This window comes from Nymphalis io, chromosome 22, assembly GCF_905147045.1.
Source record: "Nymphalis io chromosome 22, ilAglIoxx1.1, whole genome shotgun sequence".
NCBI lineage: Eukaryota > Metazoa > Arthropoda > Insecta > Lepidoptera > Nymphalidae > Nymphalis > Nymphalis io.
The window spans coordinates 7,737,940-7,760,801 of NC_065909.1; the positions used below are offsets into that span (position 1 = coordinate 7,737,940).

At 33.5% G+C, this 22,862-nt stretch overlaps 1 protein-coding gene and 2 non-coding genes across 3 annotated transcripts; 1 reads left to right on the forward strand and 2 right to left on the reverse strand.

Moving 5' to 3' along the window:
- Window positions 1–279: 279 nt before the first annotated feature.
- On the forward strand, window positions 280–19,967 carry LOC126777217 (uncharacterized). Its single transcript, XM_050500200.1, has 7 exons — window positions 280–658; window positions 2,933–3,138; window positions 3,808–4,119; window positions 14,683–14,815; window positions 17,114–17,322; window positions 18,210–18,398; window positions 19,708–19,967. Exons 1-7 carry the CDS (start codon window positions 577–579, stop codon window positions 19,942–19,944), a joined length of 1,368 nt encoding a protein of 455 aa, XP_050356157.1. The 5' UTR covers window positions 280–576; the 3' UTR covers window positions 19,945–19,967.
- On the reverse strand, window positions 4,546–4,618 carry Trnar-ucg (transfer RNA arginine (anticodon UCG)). Its single transcript has one exon. It is a non-coding gene; the product is annotated as a tRNA-Arg (tRNA).
- On the reverse strand, window positions 10,814–10,886 carry Trnar-ucg (transfer RNA arginine (anticodon UCG)). The gene has a single exon. It is a non-coding gene; the product is annotated as a tRNA-Arg (tRNA).
- Window positions 19,968–22,862: the final 2,895 nt, after the last annotated feature.

Here is a 22,862-nt window from a genome sequence, read left to right on the forward strand (position 1 = left end):
TTATTAAGAGGAGAAGTCTTTTGAGAGGCAGTGCGATATTTATATGCTGTACTTTACTTTTATTTTACTACTTATGAATTAACTTTCCGTTCTCGATCGAATATCTTAAACATTTCACGTTAGGCCACTTGTCATTAATATAATTTTGACAATTTGTAATATAATTTATTAAAAATATTGCCAGTCGTAACAAAATCAAACGAGGCACAACGACGTCAATGGCTTAGTACTGATAAACTAATGTCTATTGACTCAAACGCGCTGACAAACTCAGCCAGCCTCACGTATATTTATTCTATATCGTCGCATAATAATCGGCTTAAACGTACAGCAATTACAGTCTAATTATCAACAAGTTTCAGCCTGTTTTCGTAATTAATTTACTGTATAAATTCTTAAGTAAATATTTAAATATTTGTATTCGTATGCGATCGAAATTGTACTTTATTATCAGTTATATAGAGTGCATTTTCGTTTGAGTGCGGTGAATTTAGAAGCGAATATAAAAGAGTGAGTGGAGTTTATCGTGCCTTTTGCGCGGTAGCGTGTTTATTTTCTTAATTGTGTGTCGCTGTGATGTTTACGATAACTAAAAATGTGAGAATAAGTGATGGAGATAAGGGCTCTGTTTTTAAGGGATACTCCTTGTCTGTTATAGGTAAGTGATTATTATTTATTTCCCACTGCTGGGCTGAGGCTTGTCCATTAAAGACTTTTGAGCGTATTCGATTTTGGTGATCCACTTGTTGATGAACTTTATTTGACATAATAATGGCTTCCTTACGATATTGTTTGTTCTGTGAGGAAACCTGTATGTGTCGAATTTCACAGAAATTCTGCCACATGTGTATTCCACCAACCCGCATTGGACCAACGTGGTGGAATAAGCTCCAAACCTTCTCCTCAAAAAGGGAGAGGAGGCCTTAGCTCAGCAGTTGGCCATTCACAGGTTACTGTTGTTTGTTCGCTGAGTATATAACACTTATTTGATATATGAAAAAATAATTATCGGCTTAACGGTCGTGTTCTGGCTTTAGCTTAATTTCAATTGTCTTTAAATGGTCTGATGCTACAAAATCAATACTGACGAAAGAATCAAAAGAGTTCGTTCCGCATTTCTATCAAATTGTGTCATCTTAAAAAATATTTGTTTATGATTATGAATATTTTCATAGTTTTGCGTAGTGAGAAAGAAGGCAATATCGAAATCAAACTAATTTCATGCGAAATGTTTTGTCTCATATAGGACATTTATTTTTATTAAAAAACTCGAATCTCATCGCAGAATAGAATGGTTAATTGTCAGAAAGTGATAAGCGACAATGACTATTACAATTATTATAGCAATAAAAGGATTAGATACACGTATCAAAATAGCGTATCGCCGTAAGTTATCATAACATTTCACGAATGTGATACGAAGTGAGCTCTTACAATGCATTGCAGTTTTTTGCAATTGAGTAATTGCGTATAAACTTGATGAATATCTAAGAGCATCTCATGGGAAGCTTATTTTTTGAAGAAATATACTCGTACCTAGTAAAATCATAGACGAGACAGCCCAGTGGTTAGAACACGTTAAAATTAAACGATGATTGCGATTGGGCAAATTTCCACGTGCTTAATTTTTGTATATAATTCATCTCGCGGTCAAGGAAAATATGATGAAACCTGCATGTAGGAGATGAAAATGTATATTCCTTCCAGCTGTTTACAATTTGTCAGAAATATAAAAATCTAGAATGTTTCGAACATCACCATTACCTCTATAGAACGATAGAGGTCGTGGTGCTTACGTACTTTTTTTTTTTAAAAAGATTGGTAGACCACTCGATGGTAACAACGTCAATAGATAGTGGTACTGAAAGAAATATTAACCATCTCTTAAATTGCCCATGCCACACCAACTTTGGAAACTAAGATATTATACCTGTTGTCTCCGTAGTTACTAGATAACTTACACGTCAAATCGGGCCAAAACGATTGTATTGCCGTTTGACTGTATGACGTATTGAGATTGTTGTACCCGTACCACATCCTTAATCCTTAATAAATTATAAATGGGAAAATGAGTATGTTTGTTTATTTGTTTGTCAGCCGTGAACGAGCTGAAATACTCGACCGGGCAACATGAATTTTGTGCACACGTTATCAGTGGTACAGATAAGGACATAGGGCATTTAATTTTCTAGGTGATAGGGCTTTGTGCAAGGTTGAAATGCTAGGTATCACCCACACATCAGATATTCTACCGCTAAACAGCAATTCATAGTATAGTTGCGTTCCAGTTTGAAAGATGAGTTAGCCAGTGTAACTACAGGTACAAGGGGCATAACATCATCGTTACCAAGGTTGGTAGCGAATTGGCGATGTAAGTAATGGTTAATACTTCTTACATCGCCAATGGAGTTGGTGACAACTTAACATTAGGTAGCGTATTTGCCCATCCGAATACCTTATAACATAACAAACCTCCCCACACACAAGCGAATCCGGGCGGAACTAGTATCAAATATAATTCATCAATCATCTCAAGATTGCATTTGATCATTTCAATAGATTTGACATTGTGCTGATAGTTTTATTAACTTTGTAAATCAGTGTACTATATTAAATTTAACTAAAAACGATTATATTACACTAGATATTAAATAAATGCATGAAATGTGAGATGGGGGATTTTTCGTTCAATACTAATAAATAATTAAATTAAAAGCGCCCTTGCTCTTATTTTTTTCAATTTAAAGCCTCACGATTAGATTATAATATATTTTTAAGAAGTTCTTCATCACCGGATTATTGATTGGTATGAAATCACAATATTTTTTAATGAATTATGATTTTTAAGATAAAGCTAATAAGGTCAATTTATTATCTTTCAGAAGAAAATACGCTGTAATGTATTCGCTCTAAGAGTTATTTCTCCTTCCAGTCAGCCTCCCATTTTTCACACATGGCGTGGAGAGCAACAACCTTACTATATCAGCCCATGCCGGCCACTTCACTACGCCGGACACGGTTCCTTGGACGACCACAGCGCTCATACTCGCGTCAATATTCAGTGGCTTAATACAAAGTTATTGTGTTGACAAATTGGGAAGAAAGTTCGGTATATATATCGTTATTCTCTTACAGGGGGTAAGTGAATTAGCTGTTTAACGATCACAAATGGACGTAGCTGTTCCGTTTATCTAGTGGATGGCTTATATGGATGCTGATCTCAAGGGTCTAGGTTCATAAATATTTATTAGTATTTTTGTGATAAAAAAATTATACGCAGCTTCGAGTTCGAAAGCACTTATCTTCGCGCACACACTTGTACGCTATCCTATTTCCTGGGAAACGTAGATTGTGATGCTGTCTGGTAATAAACATTGAGGCAGATTAAATTAACATTGAAATAATTAAAGATGAAATACACTAAAGAACATTTTATATGTGTTATATAGACAATTTATATAGACAGTGTTATTGATCACTTTGACATATTGATGGCGGAAATCGTTTTCAAACAAGCAATTATTGCAATTTATCATATCAAAGATTGACGCAAGAGGTTTAAATCAAGGCAGTAAAAATAAAGAGTCAAGTCAAATGTTAATTTTTACCGATCACCGTAAGTCGTGTTCAACATTAACAGTTAGATGCGATGTGAGCTCTTACAGAATGCCACTGTTGTTTATTTTATTATTGGAATATTATTTACATAGCCAAAGTTTATCACTAAAGATGAAAACCACAGTCAGTGTATCTTTTTTATTTGTTTCTTGTTTCTCCATAAAAGAGTACTTAATTTTATTGTTTCAGGCATCATGTATACCACTCCTTTTAGAGCCAAGTGAAATTGGATCAATAGTTCTACATATTCTTTCTGGAATCTCCACTGCTGGTCTTTTTATTTGTATCCCAATCTATATTAGAGAAATATCAGCCACCACAGGCCGAGGAACGGCAGTAGCTCTTATTACAGCGATGACGTCAGCGGGATATTTAGTAAGGTTCGGGCTTGATGGTGAAAACGTTCTGTACCTGATAGCTGCAATGGTGATGGTACAGTTTGTATCACTTTTCTTAGTGATCGAATCGCCTAGCTACTTGGTGAAGACTGGAAAAATTGAGGTAAGTTTGAATAACTTAACTAACTCTATTTTTCATTTCTTGCTAAATATTTAAATTGAAATCGTAAGGTCAAAAAGACAGACTCGCAATTATACCTAATAGGCACTGGCATAAGGGCCTAGAAATCCGAAGGCCTCCACCTAGCCAAAAATAATATAATTTCTAATCCCTTTGGAATTGGCTCAAATGTCAAAATTTCTTACTTCCAGTTTCTGAAATAAGTCATGTTGCTGGTCAAAGTCAGTAAGAATTTGAGCTTAATCTAAATACACATAAGTTGCCATTTGCATTATCGCCTGCCATCGATTAATACTATCAATACTGAAACTGAATGTAAGATCTATTAAATTATTACGTATTCGAGTATGAATAACGGAAATCTTTATTTATAAAAAATAATTAAAAAATATATGAAATAATATGATCCGACCGTGACAGGACTCGAACCTGCAGTCTTCGGATCCGAAGTCCGACGCCTTATCCATTAGGCCACACGGTCTACGTGTTTGTAGATGTAAAAAGCTTAATCCTTAGCTTAGCCTGTTGAATATATCCATAGAATTTAGTGTTAATATTTTAATCCAAAATCAATCAGCTTAGAGTCAGCTGAATTGCTGAATAGATTATTGAATTTAAGCTGAAGTTAACGGGTTCTGTTCCGGCTTAATGCTTATCCATCTCGTGCTGAGTGAATATTAAAGTCTGAAAAGAGTTTTTATTCAACTATTTAAAAGACACCTTAAAATACAATTATTTCGATTTTTATGGGAAGTAAATTTTGAACGTAGCTTTAATGTTGTCATTTAAATATGATATTAATAGTGAAATAAATAAATAAACTTTTAATTAATCAAATAATCAAATTTTTATACACTTTATTTAAGTAGGCTCTTACGAGTGCTTTTTTATAGAAAAGCTGCTCAGCGTAGTATTCACACACATGACACGTCACCGCTACGGCCCCATGCTACGACGCATATTTTATTTTATTTCGTTCGAAAAACTGGGCACAATTTTTTAGGTGTTACATATATTAATTAACTAAAAAAAAAACTGGCAGTCCTACGGACAGCCGATAGAAGTGAAAACTTGAAACTGGTAAATATATTTGTCCAATTTTCACATCTATTGGCACTCTAAGTAATAATTCTATCTGTTTTTATTATAACCGTTTTAATCATCACAATACACAGTATGTCGCAAACTCGGTACAAAATTTTAACATACAAGTAATACAGCTTAATTTAACACGTTAACAGTGTAGCTATGATTATGGAGATAACTCCATAAGTGTAAACGCCAATTGGGGATAATATGTTTTGTTAGGTGTAAAAATGATATACATTATCATTGTTTTTTAATTTTAAGACCCCTTCATATGAAAAAAAACCATCTGGACGAATGAACCATCCGTGGGTCATACACGTATGACCCACGGATGTCCCATCATACGTGCATGCCCCAAACATGTGGCATGCACGTATGAGATTTTGCTCCGTGCCCGTTGTAAAAAAAATGGCTGAATCTATGAATCTATAAACCAAAATTGACTATGAATTCTGTAGTAATTGTTATGTCAGTGTCAAGTTTTTATCTTTCAAGTTGACAGTCTAGAGTTCAAAAGTTTTCGTAACGTAATTTTGTATTATTTTGTTTTTGTTTTGTTGTGATCATGAATCGACACAGACCTCTAACAGATGAGGAGTTATGTCGTATATTAGAAGAAAGTGATGGTGAAGAAAATCTTCCAAGGCCCCCCCTTGGAAGATTCAGAGTTTGGTGAATTTTTAGATGAAAATATTGAATCGGTGGAGAATATCGGAGAGTATATCAATGTAAATAATGTTGAGGTATCGCTTGTTTTGCCACCTGCTGATTCATCCGTTACTTTACAAAACCCTTGCATGTCCTCGCCTGATCGATTTTTGCCGCCATTATTTGAAAATGAGCCGGCTGTGTTGCCATTGCCGATGTCTGAAGAAGCTACTTTTCAGCCTAGCATGCATGAACAAGCTCCAACACATTCTCGGACACCTCGAATTAATTTTCAGATATTGCCTACTGCGTGGTCTTTTGAAATACGGCCATTGGAAAGGGAGGTTTTCACAGGATACGACAACGGCAAGCGACAAGATCAAATTTTTGGAAAAAATACGGACTTGTGGAATGATACGATTGATGGTTACTCAAACCAATATTTACGCCGGACAATTACAGCTTCTTCCCGCAGTGAAACCGCATTCTCGCATAAAACGTTGGAAAGATGTTTCTGCAGATGAAATGCTCAAATTTATCGGAGTGTACCTGTTTACGGGTCTTGTTGATTTTCCCACAACTGAATGCTATTGGAAGAAAGATAGGCTGTACTTTCATCCACTTCTTCACGAAATTTCAATGTCTTACGACAGATTTTCCCTCATTCTAAGATGTTGGCATTTTGCAGACAACTCTACTGATCGGAATGGAAGACTTTACAAAATTCAACCTCTAATAGACAAAGTAATTGAAAATTCACGAAAAGTTTTTACTCCAGGCGACACTGTCGCTGTTGACGAATCCATGGTCGGGTTTAGAGGAAAATTAAATATCCGCACCTACAACCCTCAAAAAGGTAGCAAATATGGCTTAAAAATATATAAATTGTACACAGACACCGGCTATACATGGAGCTACAAGGTGTATTCAGGGGAAGATATAGTAGTCGAAGGTCTTGACAAACCAGGTTCAGTTGTAGCTGCATTGGCTCAAGATGTTTTGAACGAGGGCAGATTATTGGTGACTGATAATTATTACACCAGTGTGCGGTTGGCCAGATATCTAAAACAACGTAGAACAGACTTTTGCGGAACTGTACGTAAAAATAGACGAGACCTTCCCCCTGATGTGGTCAACGCAACTCTAAAAAAGGGTGAAATTGCAGTAAAACAGAACAGTTTTTTAACTGTGTTGAAGTGGAAGGACCAACGCGATGTACTGGTTATGTCAACATGTCATAATCATGACATGCAAATGTCTGCTGGATATAGACCGATTTTGAAGCCTAAAATAGTCATGGAGTATAATCGTGGCAAAAAAGGCATTGATGTAGCAGACCAGCTCGCCAGCTACAATTCCCCTGTGCGCAAAACTTGCTTTTGGTATAAAAAAATTGCTGGAGATCTGATGTCAATTTGTGTGATTAACGCAGTATTGATATACAAGGACGTGAATGCACAAAGCAAAGTGACTGTGCTCAAAGGTCATGAAATAATAATTAAACAGTTACTGAGCCTTCAATTTCCTGCACCTTCTGATGGATTATCTACACCACAATGTTCGAGCCAGCCAGCTAGATCTTCTAGATCTAGCCATTCCCTCACAAAAATTCCAAGACGTGACCCAAAAAGAATCTTCAGGAAACGTTGCACTGGCTGTTACAAAGTTTTTATTGAAGAAGGCCGTACAGCAGCGGAATCAGCCCGCAAAGCAAAAAAAACTGATATGGAGTGTCTGGGGTGCCATAAAGCTTTCTGTCTGAATTGCTTTAACAGGTGCCATTAAAAATAAATACGAAAATTATAAAAATAATATAAAATCAATAAATTAGATTAACATATTATTGTTTTATTTTTGCCCAAAATACACGCGACCTTTTATAGTGAAAACTGGCAACCCTTATAAAAAGGTAATCGGGTTTTCACGTATATTTTTTCTTTAGTTCATTACTCACACGTGTAAGTTCATATAAGCATATTAGCTCATACGTGTACAGAGTTACAAACTTTAAACTTGGGAAGGGCTCATGCCCCATTGATAGTGCATTCACGTACGGTGAGTTGCTCAAAATGCCCCATCGATGGGGCATGCACTGTGAACGTGTTAAATAAATAATAGTTAATACATTTATATTATTTGTATCATTATTATCCTCATTAATTTCCACAATACTTAAATTATTTGAACTTTCAACGTCTTCATTATATTCATTAGCATGTCGGAAACGCGAAGCCACGAATCTATCCCAAACGATAAACCAGACAACGCGCGTAAGAAGTTTTCACTTCAATAATAATAACATAATTAACTGTATCCAACTAGACGCAGACACAGCATGCAAAAAAAAAACCAAAACGAACTTTAGCTTATTACCAGCTCATAGCAGTGTTTTTTTAAATCAATATTATATAATAACATCCTACGATTTTATAAACGCGAATGTTTGTGAAGATGCATTTTCGTTAAAAACTACTGAAGAGATTAAAATGTTTTATTTTGAATAGAGATTATCCTGACTTAACACATAGGGTCTCCTCAGAGACGGGTGTAAGCATGGACGGAAGCTTGTAGTGCGCTTAAACTATAGTTAATCTTTATATAATTGTATCGATAAAAATACATTATACTTTTAATGATTCGTTATGTTCATTGTGATTTAATTTTTAATACATTATACTCATTGGGCGCATAATTTTATGTGTAAATACATTTAGAAATTAAGAACTGCAACGAAAACTAATTAAAATGCTTCACGATTTTTAATGTAAGTAAGTAATAGACTGTACATGTCCCACTGCTGGGCTAAGACTTCCTTCTACAATGCAGGTTGTGGAATACATATGTGACAGATCCACTAACATATGCAGGTGTTCTCGCGATGTTTTCGTTTAGGGAGCACGAAATTATAACCACAAATTAAGCACTTGAAAATACAGAGGTGCTAACCTGGGTTTGTACCTCCAATTTTCGTATTCCAAGTAAAAAGTTATACCAGCAAATTTAATTAAAGAATATGAATACTCAGCGGTGCTTGCCGGGGCTTGCATCTGCGATCCATGTTAAGATTCACGCATCCTACCATCAGGGCAATATTCCCGTAAATTTATCAAAAGACCCCTAATCTAGAAAGCAGAAAATGGCCAGAAAATTCAATGAACTCTCTTTACATGCAAATTGTGAGATTAAAACTATTTCTAGCTTTCCGAAAATTAATTAACCTACAAAGCCTTTACCACTTCTACATTTAGCAGCTTTGTTTGGTTAATTAATTTTAATTATAATGTTTTCAAACTTATTATATACTTGTCAGGGATTTAACTAGTGTCTGGGTCACCAGTCTTGCCCATCATTTATTTTACCGTGAAATATTTCATATAATATAATGTAGAATGGTTCCTTTATTAACTTTAAATATCAAAATATAATGTCAATAAATTGACAGATAACGACTCTCTCTCGTTCTATTTTTAAAAACTTACGCTTTTACTTATGTATTTGTTAAGGGGGTGATTATTTAAACAATGCTGTGTCTTCGTCTTTCAAATGTCAAATCAATAATGTCAGAAAGAGATAAATAAATGTACAAATAAGCAATGTGTGTAAGGCTGTTATTTTTGACATTTCAGTACATTTATGTACGTAACATGATACAGTGTGTTATAAAGAAAAGCTTATCTTTATAAGATATTTCTTTTAGCTAGAGTTTGAGAAATACCTTAGGGAATAAGTTTTTAAATACAATGGCGAGACCGTACCAGTTCAAATGTTTGATTTTTAACTTAACTATCAAAGTTATGAAAGTCATTACAGAATCGATGGTTTTGATAGAAACATTGTATAAACACGAGAGGTAATAAACTTGTAACACGAAACTTTCGACTTCACAAAGTTAATACATCCTTCCTGGGGCAGGGAATACGATTTTATAATAAAATCGCGAAGAACATTTCACATTTATATACCTATATCTAAACAAACTTAATATGTTAATTTTTTATTAAATAAGATTTATTATTTCGTAAAGGATTATATAAATTATAGAAGGGCTTGGAATTAGGATTTGTTAATGTTTATAAAGGATATACGAAATCAAAAATTAAAGTTGTTAGAGCTTCATTTGATTTTTATTATAAAAATATAAACGCTCTCATACATTCCTATATATTTCTGAAGATTTTCGATACATAAAAGTATGGCCGACCCTTTATAGTAGGGTAACATACATGACAAGATTTGTTTGATTTTAAGACGTTTTGCAAATCAAGCGTACATATATATATACACATACATTTATTTTTTGGTAATAAAAGTGATAATGTTCCGAAAAAATCGAGACTCGTTATTGTATGACATTTCTCAGAAAATAGTCTATGAACTTTAAGCGTTCTATAGTTAAATACTAAAGGTAACAGCCTGTTAATGTCCCACTGCTGGGATAAGGCCTCCTCTCCCTTTTGAGGAGAAGGTTTGAGTTTATTCCACCACGCTGCTCTAATGCGGATTGGTAGAATACACATGTGGCATAATTTCAATGAAATTAGACACATGCAGGTTCCCTTACGATGTTTTCCTTTACCGTCAAGCACGAGATGAAATATAAACACAAATTAAGCACATTAAAAAATTAAATAAAAAAATACTTATTAGATTTAATATTTTCCATGGCTCTCGAGCTATCTCGGGTAAAAATACGTCAATTTTACTAAGAATCGCTAAAAATGTAATACTTATAATCTTTGATATCCTTTTAGTATCATGAACTAGACAATAGAAGTTTAAAAAAGTTAGAAATATACCCCATCATATATTATAATAAATCGTAACTTCAAATATGGTTATATAAGAAAAACAGTTTTTGTTATTTATTTATTTTCAATAAAAAACCAAATTAAATATATTACAAAAAATATATATAGGCTAGTGAAATAAAAATATATTTCGACCGTGACAGGACTCGAACCTGCAATCTTCGGATCCGAAGTCCGACGCCTTATCCATTAGGCCACACGGTCGCTTGTAGACGTGGCATAATTTATCGTAGGCTTGATAGGAAAGTTAACTTTCATAGTTAGAAATATTTATATTATTTATAATAAACAAGAACAAATAGCAATATGAAATTGTTTTTTTTTTTAAACATAATTTAATGTTTTCTATTTCGCATAACTAAGTTGGCGTCCCAAAATTTTGATTAAGTAGTTAAATTTTTTTTTGTCGTAAAATTTAAATGAACTAATAAATAATTAAACAGCATATATAAAAATAAATGTGGAAGTCTATAATGAGAACTATTAATACTAAATGGAAATAACTAGGAACGATGTGTTGACTTTGTGGATTCGAAAACGTGCTGTTACAGTTTATTTGTACTTCTCGGGTTTTTAAAAAACTAATTTCTAACGTAGTCATATAAACATCATCAATTTCACTGTTATCAATATAAGTAATATTGTTTTAAATATATTGCACTGATAGAGTAAGTATTTTTACCTTCTACCCGAAAGAGACGGGATAATTTCAAGATCTATTATTGTAAATAGTCGGAACGGTTTTGAAGAATTAATAGCTTTAAAAAGTAACAGCTTATAAATAGTCCATTGCTGGGCAAAGATCCAGTGGAGTAACGTTTTGGAATAAGCTACAAATCTAATTTTTATCGTACATATGTACCACATATGCACCACTGGCTTGTTAAAAACAAGTCAGTGGTGCCGTCCTGAATGTGAATTTGCAATCTTTAGGTTAAAATTCATTTGTCCTAACTACTGGACTATCTCGGAACATACAATAAAATATGATAATAAACACAATAGTAATAACTAAATTAAAAAAAAAAACAATAAATTTTATAAATTAAAGATAAATACGTAAAAACATTTAAAAAATTTTAGAACAAAAAATCATAGATTTTTCATCAATAACTTTGTCTATTGCAAAGTTGTACTAACCATCCCTACGTATACATACGTTACCCCGAGGGGACGTACTTTGTAAAATATCTTAGAAAAGCGTACCGAAATACTCTTTCCATGGATATATTGTAGATGACAAGTCATCTGAGACCCTTGGATCCAAAGGGTTGGCAGTAGAGAGCATATCGTTGGTTAATCTTTAGTAAGAAATATACTTGTAATTTCCACTAATCGCATAAATACATAGTGAAAACTGAACATATTATATGATAATATAATATATTTATATATACATATATAACAAACCAACAACCAGTCATTATATATATTTATTAAGTAAAGTAACAATACCAAAATGTTTCAATCTTAACCCAGAGCGTTGCTCCAATACGAATTAGCGGACACATACGTTACCATTGATCATATGCATTTTTCACGTTTCCTTACAATATATTAAACAAGAAATGAATCACGCTCTAACTTGAACCCACAATTATTGATCTATGTACATCTTCTGACCATTAAGACATCTTGGCTTTTATTAACCTTCTCTACATCCAGCCGTAGGACGTCAATTTGCTATCATAGTAAGCGTATGTAAACTCTGCTAATATACTATAGTTTTACTACTACTGTTAAAAGTGTATAATATTCTTACATTTTTAAAGCATCGAATTTTGATTTAGGAATGTATATATATATATATATATATACCGTAACCGTAACCGTAACAGCCTGTGAATGTCCCACTGCTGGGCTAAAGGCCTGCTCTCCTCTTTTCGAGAGAGGCAGATTTCAGTGAAATCAGACACATGCAGGTTTCCTCACGATGTTTTCCTTCACCGTAAAGCACGAGATGAATTATAATCACAAATTAAGCACATGATAATTCAGTGGTGCTTGCCCGGGTTTGAACCCACTATCATCGGTTAAGATTCACGCGTTCTTACCACTGGGCCATCTCGGCTTTTATATATATATATATATATATATATATATATATATATATAGCTTTTTGTTTTTATTAAGCAATTAATGTTAACTTTTAACATTTCCCTGTTCTATGTGTTAAGCGGTTATTGTATTTGGACGGGTCGTTAAACTACCTAAAAGTGTTAAATGGGAAGTGACATAAAATTGCACTATTGCGTAAATTATGTTGAAAAGGCCATAAAAAAAATCACGCCTCTAATTGGCCGCCCTAACGATCTACCGCAAATACATAACTATTCGCAACGCAGAGTTCGTACGCATTATTTAAACTTAAATATTTGGATTTAAAATAAAATGTTGATGACCCTGAATGCATGTGAAAATATGTCGATATTTTTGTGGCAATCCGTGCTATAGGAAGACGTTTATATTAAAATTCTATCGAGGTAGTTGAGACACTTAAAATATTATTCGACAAAATTTAAAACTGTATTTCTGGAAAGCCTTTTAGTGTCATGGCTGTTATTTGTAATTGGTTCATTATTTTAAGGGATTTTGGAGATTAAATTAATTTATTTATCCTTTATTGAACACAGTATACAGAAGTGCTACAAATATAAATAACCGATAAAATATGAATCTTATGTCTGCACTTACAACACTTTATATTCCAAACGGTTAAATTATTTTTTATATATTCGCTTGTATTATAAGGCGCGCTGGCTTCACTCGTGTTTATAATTCAGAATTTTCATAGGTTTTTCAAAATGAACGATTTTCATCGGAACTTTCTTCCTTTTTATCAGTGCCTTGGGCTATGCGTTGATATGTCAGCCAGTCAGTTATTCTTTTATATATATAGATGACGTCATGTTACTTACCAATAGTATATTTTTTTATTGACATATAAGAAGCAAGTTTTCAATGTAATAATGAAAACAATAAAATATTTTCTTGATATTGATTTCGCTACATGTACAAAACAATCCATAAAAATTAAGTAATAAATGCAATAATTAGTAAATTGTAGTAATTTTGTATTGTATATATAGAACTCGTGAATTGTAATCAAATTTATTTTATTATTTAATAATAAATAAATGAATAAGAATTCATTTATTTTTAAGCTATGTACAGTCATTTTTATAATATATAAAATTAAAATAAAACAAAAGAAAAAAAAAAACAAAACACGCATTACAAATTTTAGAAAAAACACGCCGTCTAATATATTGTCCTGTGGCATTGTACCCAAGACGCTGGTACTATTGCCTCTCTGCACCGCTAGACTCAGCCTTTGGGCTAAATAAGCGCTAGCTCCTCGGTCTCCAGATGTATGGACCGGTTTAATAATTGTTTAAATATGTCGTAGGCATGATTAATCTTAGGAATCTTTTAATTTATTGTATTCTAATTTTTTTAAATTAATGTGTTTTTTTTGCTCTTTTAATGTATTATCTATAATTGAAAATTTTGTTGGTTTATGTATGTGTTGTGTTCATTAACTTATGGTGCTATTATACTGTTTGTTTCCTGCATTTAAATATAAAAAAATGTTGCAATTCTTTTTAAAAAAATATAATATGTCACTTAATTGCGAGTTCTATGTTTAGAGGTTTAGACGCATTAAATTAAAAATTTAGTTATCTTTAGATATTATTTGGAGCGTAAGAAAACGTTATTCATATTTAATAATAATACTTAAGTCTATTTTTTTAGAAAGTTACGATATTTTTATACAGACAATAGTGTATTTAGTGAGATAATATGACATAAAACTGTTTTTTTTTTTGTTTTGAGTATCTATTTATCCAACATTTAGCTATAACGTCTTCTAGTTTAAAGTAAAATGTTAAAAATATATATATTACTAACATACAGTAAATTTTAAATATGGACTTAAAATTAATATTTTATTGATTTTATAGTTAAATTGAATATTCCATAAAATTAAATGTTTCAGGTGGCAATAGCGAACATGGCCAAGCTGAAATGTCTGCCTGTCGACGACACGTACGTCCTACACGAGATAAAACTACTGAAGGAGGAAAGTGAACGCGCAAAACCAAATGAACGGCTAAGACTGTTAGACCTTTGTATGTATCAATTTTTATATCTATTTTTAAGCCCTGGCGTAATGGAGGTGTGTTATAAGTTTAATATATCAGTGTGTATGTCTGAAAAAGCCAAGACGGCCCAGTGGTTCGAACGCGTGAATCTTAACCGATGATCGTGGGTTCAATCCCGGGCAAGCACCACTGAATTTTCATGTGCTTAATTTGTGTTTATAATTCATCTCGTGCTTGACAGTGAAGGAAAACATCGTGAGGAAACCTGCATGTGTCTAATTTCATTGAAATCCTGCCACATGTGTATTCTACCAACCCGCATTGGAGCAGCGTGGTGGAATAAGCTCCAAACCTTCTCCTCAAAAGGGAGAGGAGGCCTTAGCCCAGCAGTGGGACATTAACAGGCTGTTACTGTTACTGTGTTTGTCTGAAGCATTGTAGCTCCCAAACGAATGACCTGATTTTGATGCGGTTTTTTTCTGTTTGAAACCCATAGATAGTTCTTGGCTATAAATTATGATGGTAATATATTCAAGCGTTTAAAGATTATCAGCTCAATCACTACTTTAAAATCTTTTATTATTCTGATTGATTTGCGGCCATCCGACACGACGACGCTTGTATTTTTATATTACCTGGTACTTATAATAAAGTTAAACGGCCACAAACACATTGGATTTTTTACTTTTTAAAGATTTTTCTAACGAATTTTTTCAAATATTTATTGCGATTTAACAAACTAATTACACCCAAAATGATGGACCCTTTAGTGAACTCTGATGAATAAATTTTAAAACCTATTTAAATAATACGACCGGCTTATTATTGGAAATATCTGTCATTAAATTCCAAAATTTTCGAATAGAAAAATTTAATATAATATATTTGTAAGGATTACAATTCTCAATGCAATATTTTTATAACAGAATTCTTAGTATTTCTTGATTAGTGTCTATTGAACATTTATATTTTTTTTTCTTCAATTAGTGTATCAATATTGAAATTTTCTGAGATCAGACATCGTATTGTGAATGACCTAATGGCAGGTCACAACGACCTATTTGGATATTAATATTTATTTTATTTTAATTTATTCTTATTTAAAAACTTTATTGGCCACCATAATATGCCATTGGAACAAGAGGCAGACTTAATACCTATCAGTCAACCTTTAACCAAAACAGAAATGAAGTGACAACCAGTAAATTGTAACAAAAACAAAATATACGTATAACTATAAACATAAATATATATATATATATATATATATATACTATTTTGAATAGTCATTTTACATGGTAATCCTCGTACTGTAACGTGAAGCTACCTTTTGTCCCGTAGTGTACATTTTGTCAAACGGCACGAAATACAGTTCTATTTAATTCTAATTATGATGATTATGGTTTATCCGAGTTCAGTTTGATCGCCATTCGAAAGGGAGACTAGGCAACTTAAGCAAGATATAATACATGTATACTTGTTATAATATGTTTAAAGCACACAAATGCACGCAAATATAAGTGCGATCTGTATTTCTTTACTCTTATAATCCGATGGGACGGCAAATTTCAGTAGCTACTATTTAATCCTTAGTATGACGATTATGTCCTCTTATCCCGGTTCAGCAATGGTGGCCATCCCAAAGAAGACTTATATATACTTGTTATAATAATATTATAGTGCACAAGGGTGCACGAAAATATAAGAGGACTGTGTATTCCATCACTCTCATAATGATGGGATGGCAATTCTGACACGACCTAGAGTTCAAGTTCAGGACCATTGGCTTCGTGTGGTTTCCGAGACACGGCAGTGTAAGCTTCCAATTTCCAGTCTGCTGTTTAGAATTTTTCGATGGAAGAATTCAATAACTTATCACTATAATATGTATATTCTATTTATTATATTGTGTTATCATTTTACATCCAATCTTTTAACTTCAATATAGATGCTTAATTATTAATTTTCTATAAAAAATATATTATTAATAATTGCACTACTTAATTTTTTTTAATCTCAGTATCTCTTACAATGGTTGCTTGGAAGAGGTCGCTGTTGCTATAAGGGCGTATTTACATACTTTTAACCAGTTATATATCTTGTGCTATACTCGTAATGTTTGCGTACAATAAAGTTTTTAAATAACAATAAATAATCTTTTACTGTTCTAACCCGGGGTTCGATCCCAGAGCCACAAGATCTCCAGCCCTACAGTTAGTCTAGTGTTTAGGTTAGGTTAGGTTAGTCACTAGACCAAGGAGGTAGTCATTCAAAGGAAATAATAAATCCTAATAAAATGTTATTATTATTAATAAATATTTTTAGGGAGCAATCGAATATGGCGAGACGAAATGAAGATTGGTCTAATGTTGTACACAATAACAATTCTCAGTGGCTGCATCATATTTCTGGACCAGGAGAAGACCCTCATTCAACTTAAAAGCTCAGCGGACCCTGACAACATTCTGGTGCCGGTCTGTCTGTTCACTGGGGCATTGTTTTGTGTGATTTTAATAAGATTATTTGAGAGAAAAGTAAGTAAGTATGGTTTGGTTGACATTTTTATGATAAAATTTATATATTATTTTTCTAACCTAAGCTTTTTTTTATAGAATAGGTAGGCAGAGAAGCATATGGGCCACCTGATCGTGAGTAGTCACCAACGCCCACAGACATTGTAAGAAATGTTAACCATCGCTTACACCGCCTATGCGCCACCAACCTTGGGAACTAAGATGTTGTGTTCCTTGTGCCTGGCACATTGGCTCACTCACCCTTCAAAACGGAACACAACAATACTAAGTACTGCTGTTTTACGGTAGAATATCTGATGAGTGGGTGGTACCTACCCAGACGAGCTTGCTCAAAGCCCTACCACCAGTAAATACATTCTATGGAATAGTTTACATATTATATTTGCGAATTTCTTCCAATATGCGAGTTTCGTTGCGACGCTTCGCTTTCGCTTCACTGAGTGCCACGTTATTGGTGCAAGCGTTCGCAAGCACTCGTGTGAACTTATTGATACGAGTGCTTGAAGCACTCGTTACACGATCGCCGACTTACGATCAAAGTTCTTGATTGAGCCGTCTTGTTGATTCAAGTTAAATTTATAAACTTGGCGTTATGGCTTAGTAGTTATGCATAAATCTGCGGTTAAGATTTATGTATAACCATTTCACCGGGTTCAGTAAGCACCAATTAATTTTTATGTGGTAATTTGTTTTTATAAATTATCCCGTAGCTCGGCGGAGAAGGAAAGCAACGTGAGGAAGTCTGCATGGGTCGGTTGAATTTGCCAAATGTGTATCCGCCACACGATCTAATGGGGTTTTGTGGAATGAACTTTAATCTTCTCCGTATACGACATTAGCCTAGAAGTGGGATATTTACATACAAGCTGCATTTTTTTTAATTTCAGTATCTCTTGACATTTGCGTATTCAGTGATGACATTAGCAATGGGAACACTAGGTGTTTTTACGCAAGCTGATCTCACTGTGACGTCACTGAGATGGCTTCCAGTCGCAGCGTTGGGTGTTCTTGTCTTTGGATATGGCCTTGCATGGGGCTTGCCAACGGTTATCATGGTGGAAATGTTGAGCTTGGAGGTATGTTAATAAGATATTATATTGAAATACCCAAGTGAGCTAATAAAAAGTTTTTTTTGACAAGAAATTTTGAGTAGCAGCTCTGAAGTGTGAAAGTTGAAAGCGAATTCAGCGCCTCGGAAAGTATGTAAAGCCTTTGGTCCATCCCTTGATTTTTCTCCGCGCGTGTCGGATTGCCGTTCCATTCGATTATGACAATATTAGTAAAATAAAATGGTGGAATAAGCTCCACAACCTTCTCAAAAGGGAGAGGAGGCCTTAGCCCAGCAGTGGGACATTAACAGGCTGTTACTGTACTGTACTGTTACTGTAGTAAAATAATGTATTACAGCTATCGGCCACGTACTGGTGCAAATCTCTCTAGCCTAATCTATCTTCGCGCATTTTATCGTACTACACAAAAAAAAATTATAACAAATATTTATAAGACAGAGGGTCCCATTAAATTTACTCATCCCCTCTTTTTACACATGGTAAAACATCACTCGTATATTATATTACAATATAAAGTGTCCATTCTCTGTGGTAAAGCCTAAAGATTAACGTTGTACCATAACGACGCTATTAGTGCAATTTACTGAGGTGGTAAAATGATACCATGCAGATGCTTAATCTAACGTTAATAATTATCATTTACTCGTAAGCGGTTAAGCGTAATTAATACATGAAGATTCCAGATGTCACAATATTTAATGAAAAAGTAAATAAATTAAAACCATGCGGATATCTTTCGAAGGAATTATTAGGAATATGTTTTTAGTTTTACATCGATAAAAATAAGAAAGGTTTTTAAGCTTAAGTTTATTTTTATCAAGTACCGGATAGTACAAGATTCTTCGCGTACCAAATCGTTTGGAACTCGTAATTTTCAATCGTCCGACGATCACGCCCCAACGACCAGCGCTTTGACCATTATTTTCGTGTCATTGCTTAAATAATTTGACTCCTGAATCGCCATACTTGTATAAAGTGATTTGAAATTTTGTGGCACTTTCTTTGTCTATTTCAAATTACATAAAGAATTGATTATTTATTATTTGTATTACTAACTTAGACTTTATCATAAATTTCGAAACCATATCAATTTAAAACTTCGAAAAAATCTAAGGAGATGGAAAAATATAGAAAGTTGAATATTGGAAAACTATATTAACGTGAATTAAAAAAAAAGAAACATAATGATGTCTAAATTATATTCTGCATCATTTGTTTATCAGGATAACCATTAAACATAATTTTAATATGCAATTTACTTCCCCATACGTATAACACATAAAATAGTAAAATAATAGTATCTCTTCGATTTCAGATCCGATCAACTGTACTAGGAATTGTCTATACTTACTCTCAAATAATCAGACTTATACATGTATTCACATTCGAATATTTGGAAAGTCATATAGGTATATATACATTATTTTATATGTTTGCCTGTGTCAATATATTCGGTACGATTTACACAATATCAAGCGTGCCCAAGATTAAGGACAAGAGCATCAGACAGATCGAGAAACAAATGAAGAGAATACCATTGTTGAATTTATGAATAAATATATTATATATTAGGCATTTTAAATTGTTTTATTTGATAATGATAATTCTCTTGTAATATCATATCAAAAAACTTGCCTTTGAATAATTTAAACAATCTACGAAGATTTCTATCTAGTAAAGAACATAGTACCTTTTTAGCTAATACCAGCCTTCTCTCTCTTACACGCAGGCGAAGCCGAATTTTGCTTCAAATGTTATATGCTTGTAGTTCAAGCTAGTTTCATACCAAATTTTATCAAAATATTCTATCGCAAAACAGCAGTACTTAGTATTCTTGTGTTCCGTTTTGAAGGGTGAGTGAGCCAGTGTGCCAGGCATAAGGAACATAACATTTTAGTTCCCAAGGTTGGTGGTGCATTAGCGGAGTAAGCGATGGTTAACATTTCTTACAAAGCCATGTCTATGGGCGTTGGTGACCTCTTACCATTAATTGGCCCATATGCTCGTCTGCCTACCTATAGTATAAAAAAATAGAATTTTTCGCATTAATAATATTAATGTCTGTCATAGTAGAAAACGACTGTGCACCCGTTTCATTTCCAAAAAAATTGTGAGAATGATAGTGTGTTTTATTGTGCAACATAAAATATAGAATATGACAAAGTTAAATATCCATTCGTAAAATAGTTCGAATCGCTCGACAGGTAATCATTAAGAGATCCCGAAATCAATTAATAACAATTACGTCTGAAATTAACCATTTAATTCGGTTTTTGCAAAACGAATTATCATTGTATGCCAAATAATTATATTTGCTTTCAAAGTGACCATGAGGTAATCGAAACAATCGAATTAATCAGCTTTAATTGTTAATTATTTTACGCAATTAAAATTAGATTAAATTGATATACTTCTCCTAATAGTGATCACAATACAAAATGCTCGCCGGTGTCCGAAGCGCCGAGTGTGCTCCGAACATCGGAATGTCCACTAAAAAACCAGCGGTACCTTTTCTGTTACGATAATGTTATATATATATGACTAAGGCGCGCCTGATTACATGATTCCCATCAAACACAGCCGTACAAAAAACTATGTATTATAAAGATCAGGTTGGTTGGTTAAGTTCTGAATATTGTTGCAAAGTACAAAATAGGATTAAGTGACGTAATATTATTCTGATCCCTTTCAAGTTAAAGCTTAAATTTTGTTAATTTCTGTGTGTTATTTATTTAACTGTCTCGTTAGTCTTGTAATTAGCATATAAAATGCAAATCCCGAGGTCCTGGGTTCAAACACCGGGTCGAGCTGATAAAGTCATTGGGTATTTCTGTCAAGAAATTTGCAAAAGGAATCATTGATTATAAATTCGTCTAGATGTCATAAATATTGTTATAATCTCGAGACAGTGAAGATAAAGTCACTTTCCCTCCCTTTTTAGTCAAATGGAATAGTAATTCAAAACCACTGAAAAGGATCAGGTATTATAAAATCTATTGCTATACGAGTCAATCAATCAATCAACAGGCTTTCGTAATCCACTGCTGGACATAGGCCTCTCCCAAGGTGCGCCAAAGCTCCCGATAGGTGGTTTATGGGTGGGACGCTGCTGCCCATCCCCCCTTTTCCCTGTCCCTTAGTCGCCTTTTACAACACCCATGGGATGAGATTGGGGGAGTGCAATTCTAAGCTGGCACTCCACGGCAATACGCTATTTTATACGTGTATTCAAATTTTATTTTAACCTAAATTTGTACTCGTTATTTGAACCCGGGACTTATCTACAGCCTTACATGCTAGCTACAACACATATGAGACAAGACAAGAATACTTGTTTATATTAGGTACGAAAATATGTAACGGTTATATTTGTTAGGTAAATACTACTAAGCCGTATTAGTCAACAAATTAGACACGCGAACAACTGTCCTCAACAAAGCTTATACGGTTTAGACTTTAATAAACTATATAACATGACACGTAAGTCAGCATTTTAAAAATGTAAGAAATTCATGTCACCACGCAATAATTTTTTATTTTGTAATGGTGTACTTAAACATTTTTTACGTATAATTAACCAAATAACAAGTAAATAATAATGTCTAAGGTTCCATTTCACCGTTCTTTCATTAATTATCAAAATGGAAGTGATTAAATTTTATAATAATAAAAGTCGTTTTTGAACTTGAATAGAAATAATTCTCATATAAATAATAAAAATCATAAATAATATTTGTTTCATTATATATTGTTTAATGAATGCTAAATAAACGAATTTTCTAACTGCAGACCGTTATCAATATTTTAAATGAATTAAAAAAAAGTTATCGAAGAAATCTCGTCTATCTTTACAAGGCTATATAGCTTGATTGTCGAAAGTAACTATTGAGATTCTAACCGGTTTTTTATTTATTTGGTTACTAATAATCACTTACACTAAAATATAAATATTAATAAATATATATATTTATTTCAATATTAAAACAGCAAAATGTCTGACTATAACAGACTAATTATAAGTCATCATCACGGCTATAATGTTAAATCATAATAATAATAATAAGGTTCTCCAGACCAATTTCGGCCACGGCGGCCAATCTCAAGAGAGATTAGCCAACTGCGCAGGACATATTATAGTGCACAAGTGTGTGCGCAAACACAGGTGCACTTTCTATTCCCTAACTCTCATAATCCGACGGGACGGCAATGTTCAGGCGCGGCTTTACCTGCTTTCCGAGCCACGGAAGTGTACACACTTCCAACTTCCAGACGCAGGGCTGCTACTGAGAATTTTCGTTAGAAAAACTGAATAACTTGTTGTTGGCGCGACCCGGGATTTGAACACTGGACCTCCAGGTCTGCGGCCTTACATGTAGCCACTAGACCAACGAGGCAGTCATCATGATAAAACATAAATGACAAATATAATAATAATAATAGAACATAAAAGGGAATTGTTAATATTAATAA

Coding starts and splice junctions, on each gene's coding strand:
- LOC126777217 (XM_050500200.1), top strand. CDS start 577: ATGTTTACGATAACTAAAAATGTGAGAATAAGTGATGGAGATAAGGGC. Junction 17,323..18,209: donor TAAGATTATTTGAGAGAAAA/GTAAGTAAGTAT, acceptor TTTTAATTTCAG/TATCTCTTGACATTTGCGTA. Junction 18,399..19,707: donor TGGAAATGTTGAGCTTGGAG/GTATGTTAATAA, acceptor CTTCGATTTCAG/ATCCGATCAACTGTACTAGG.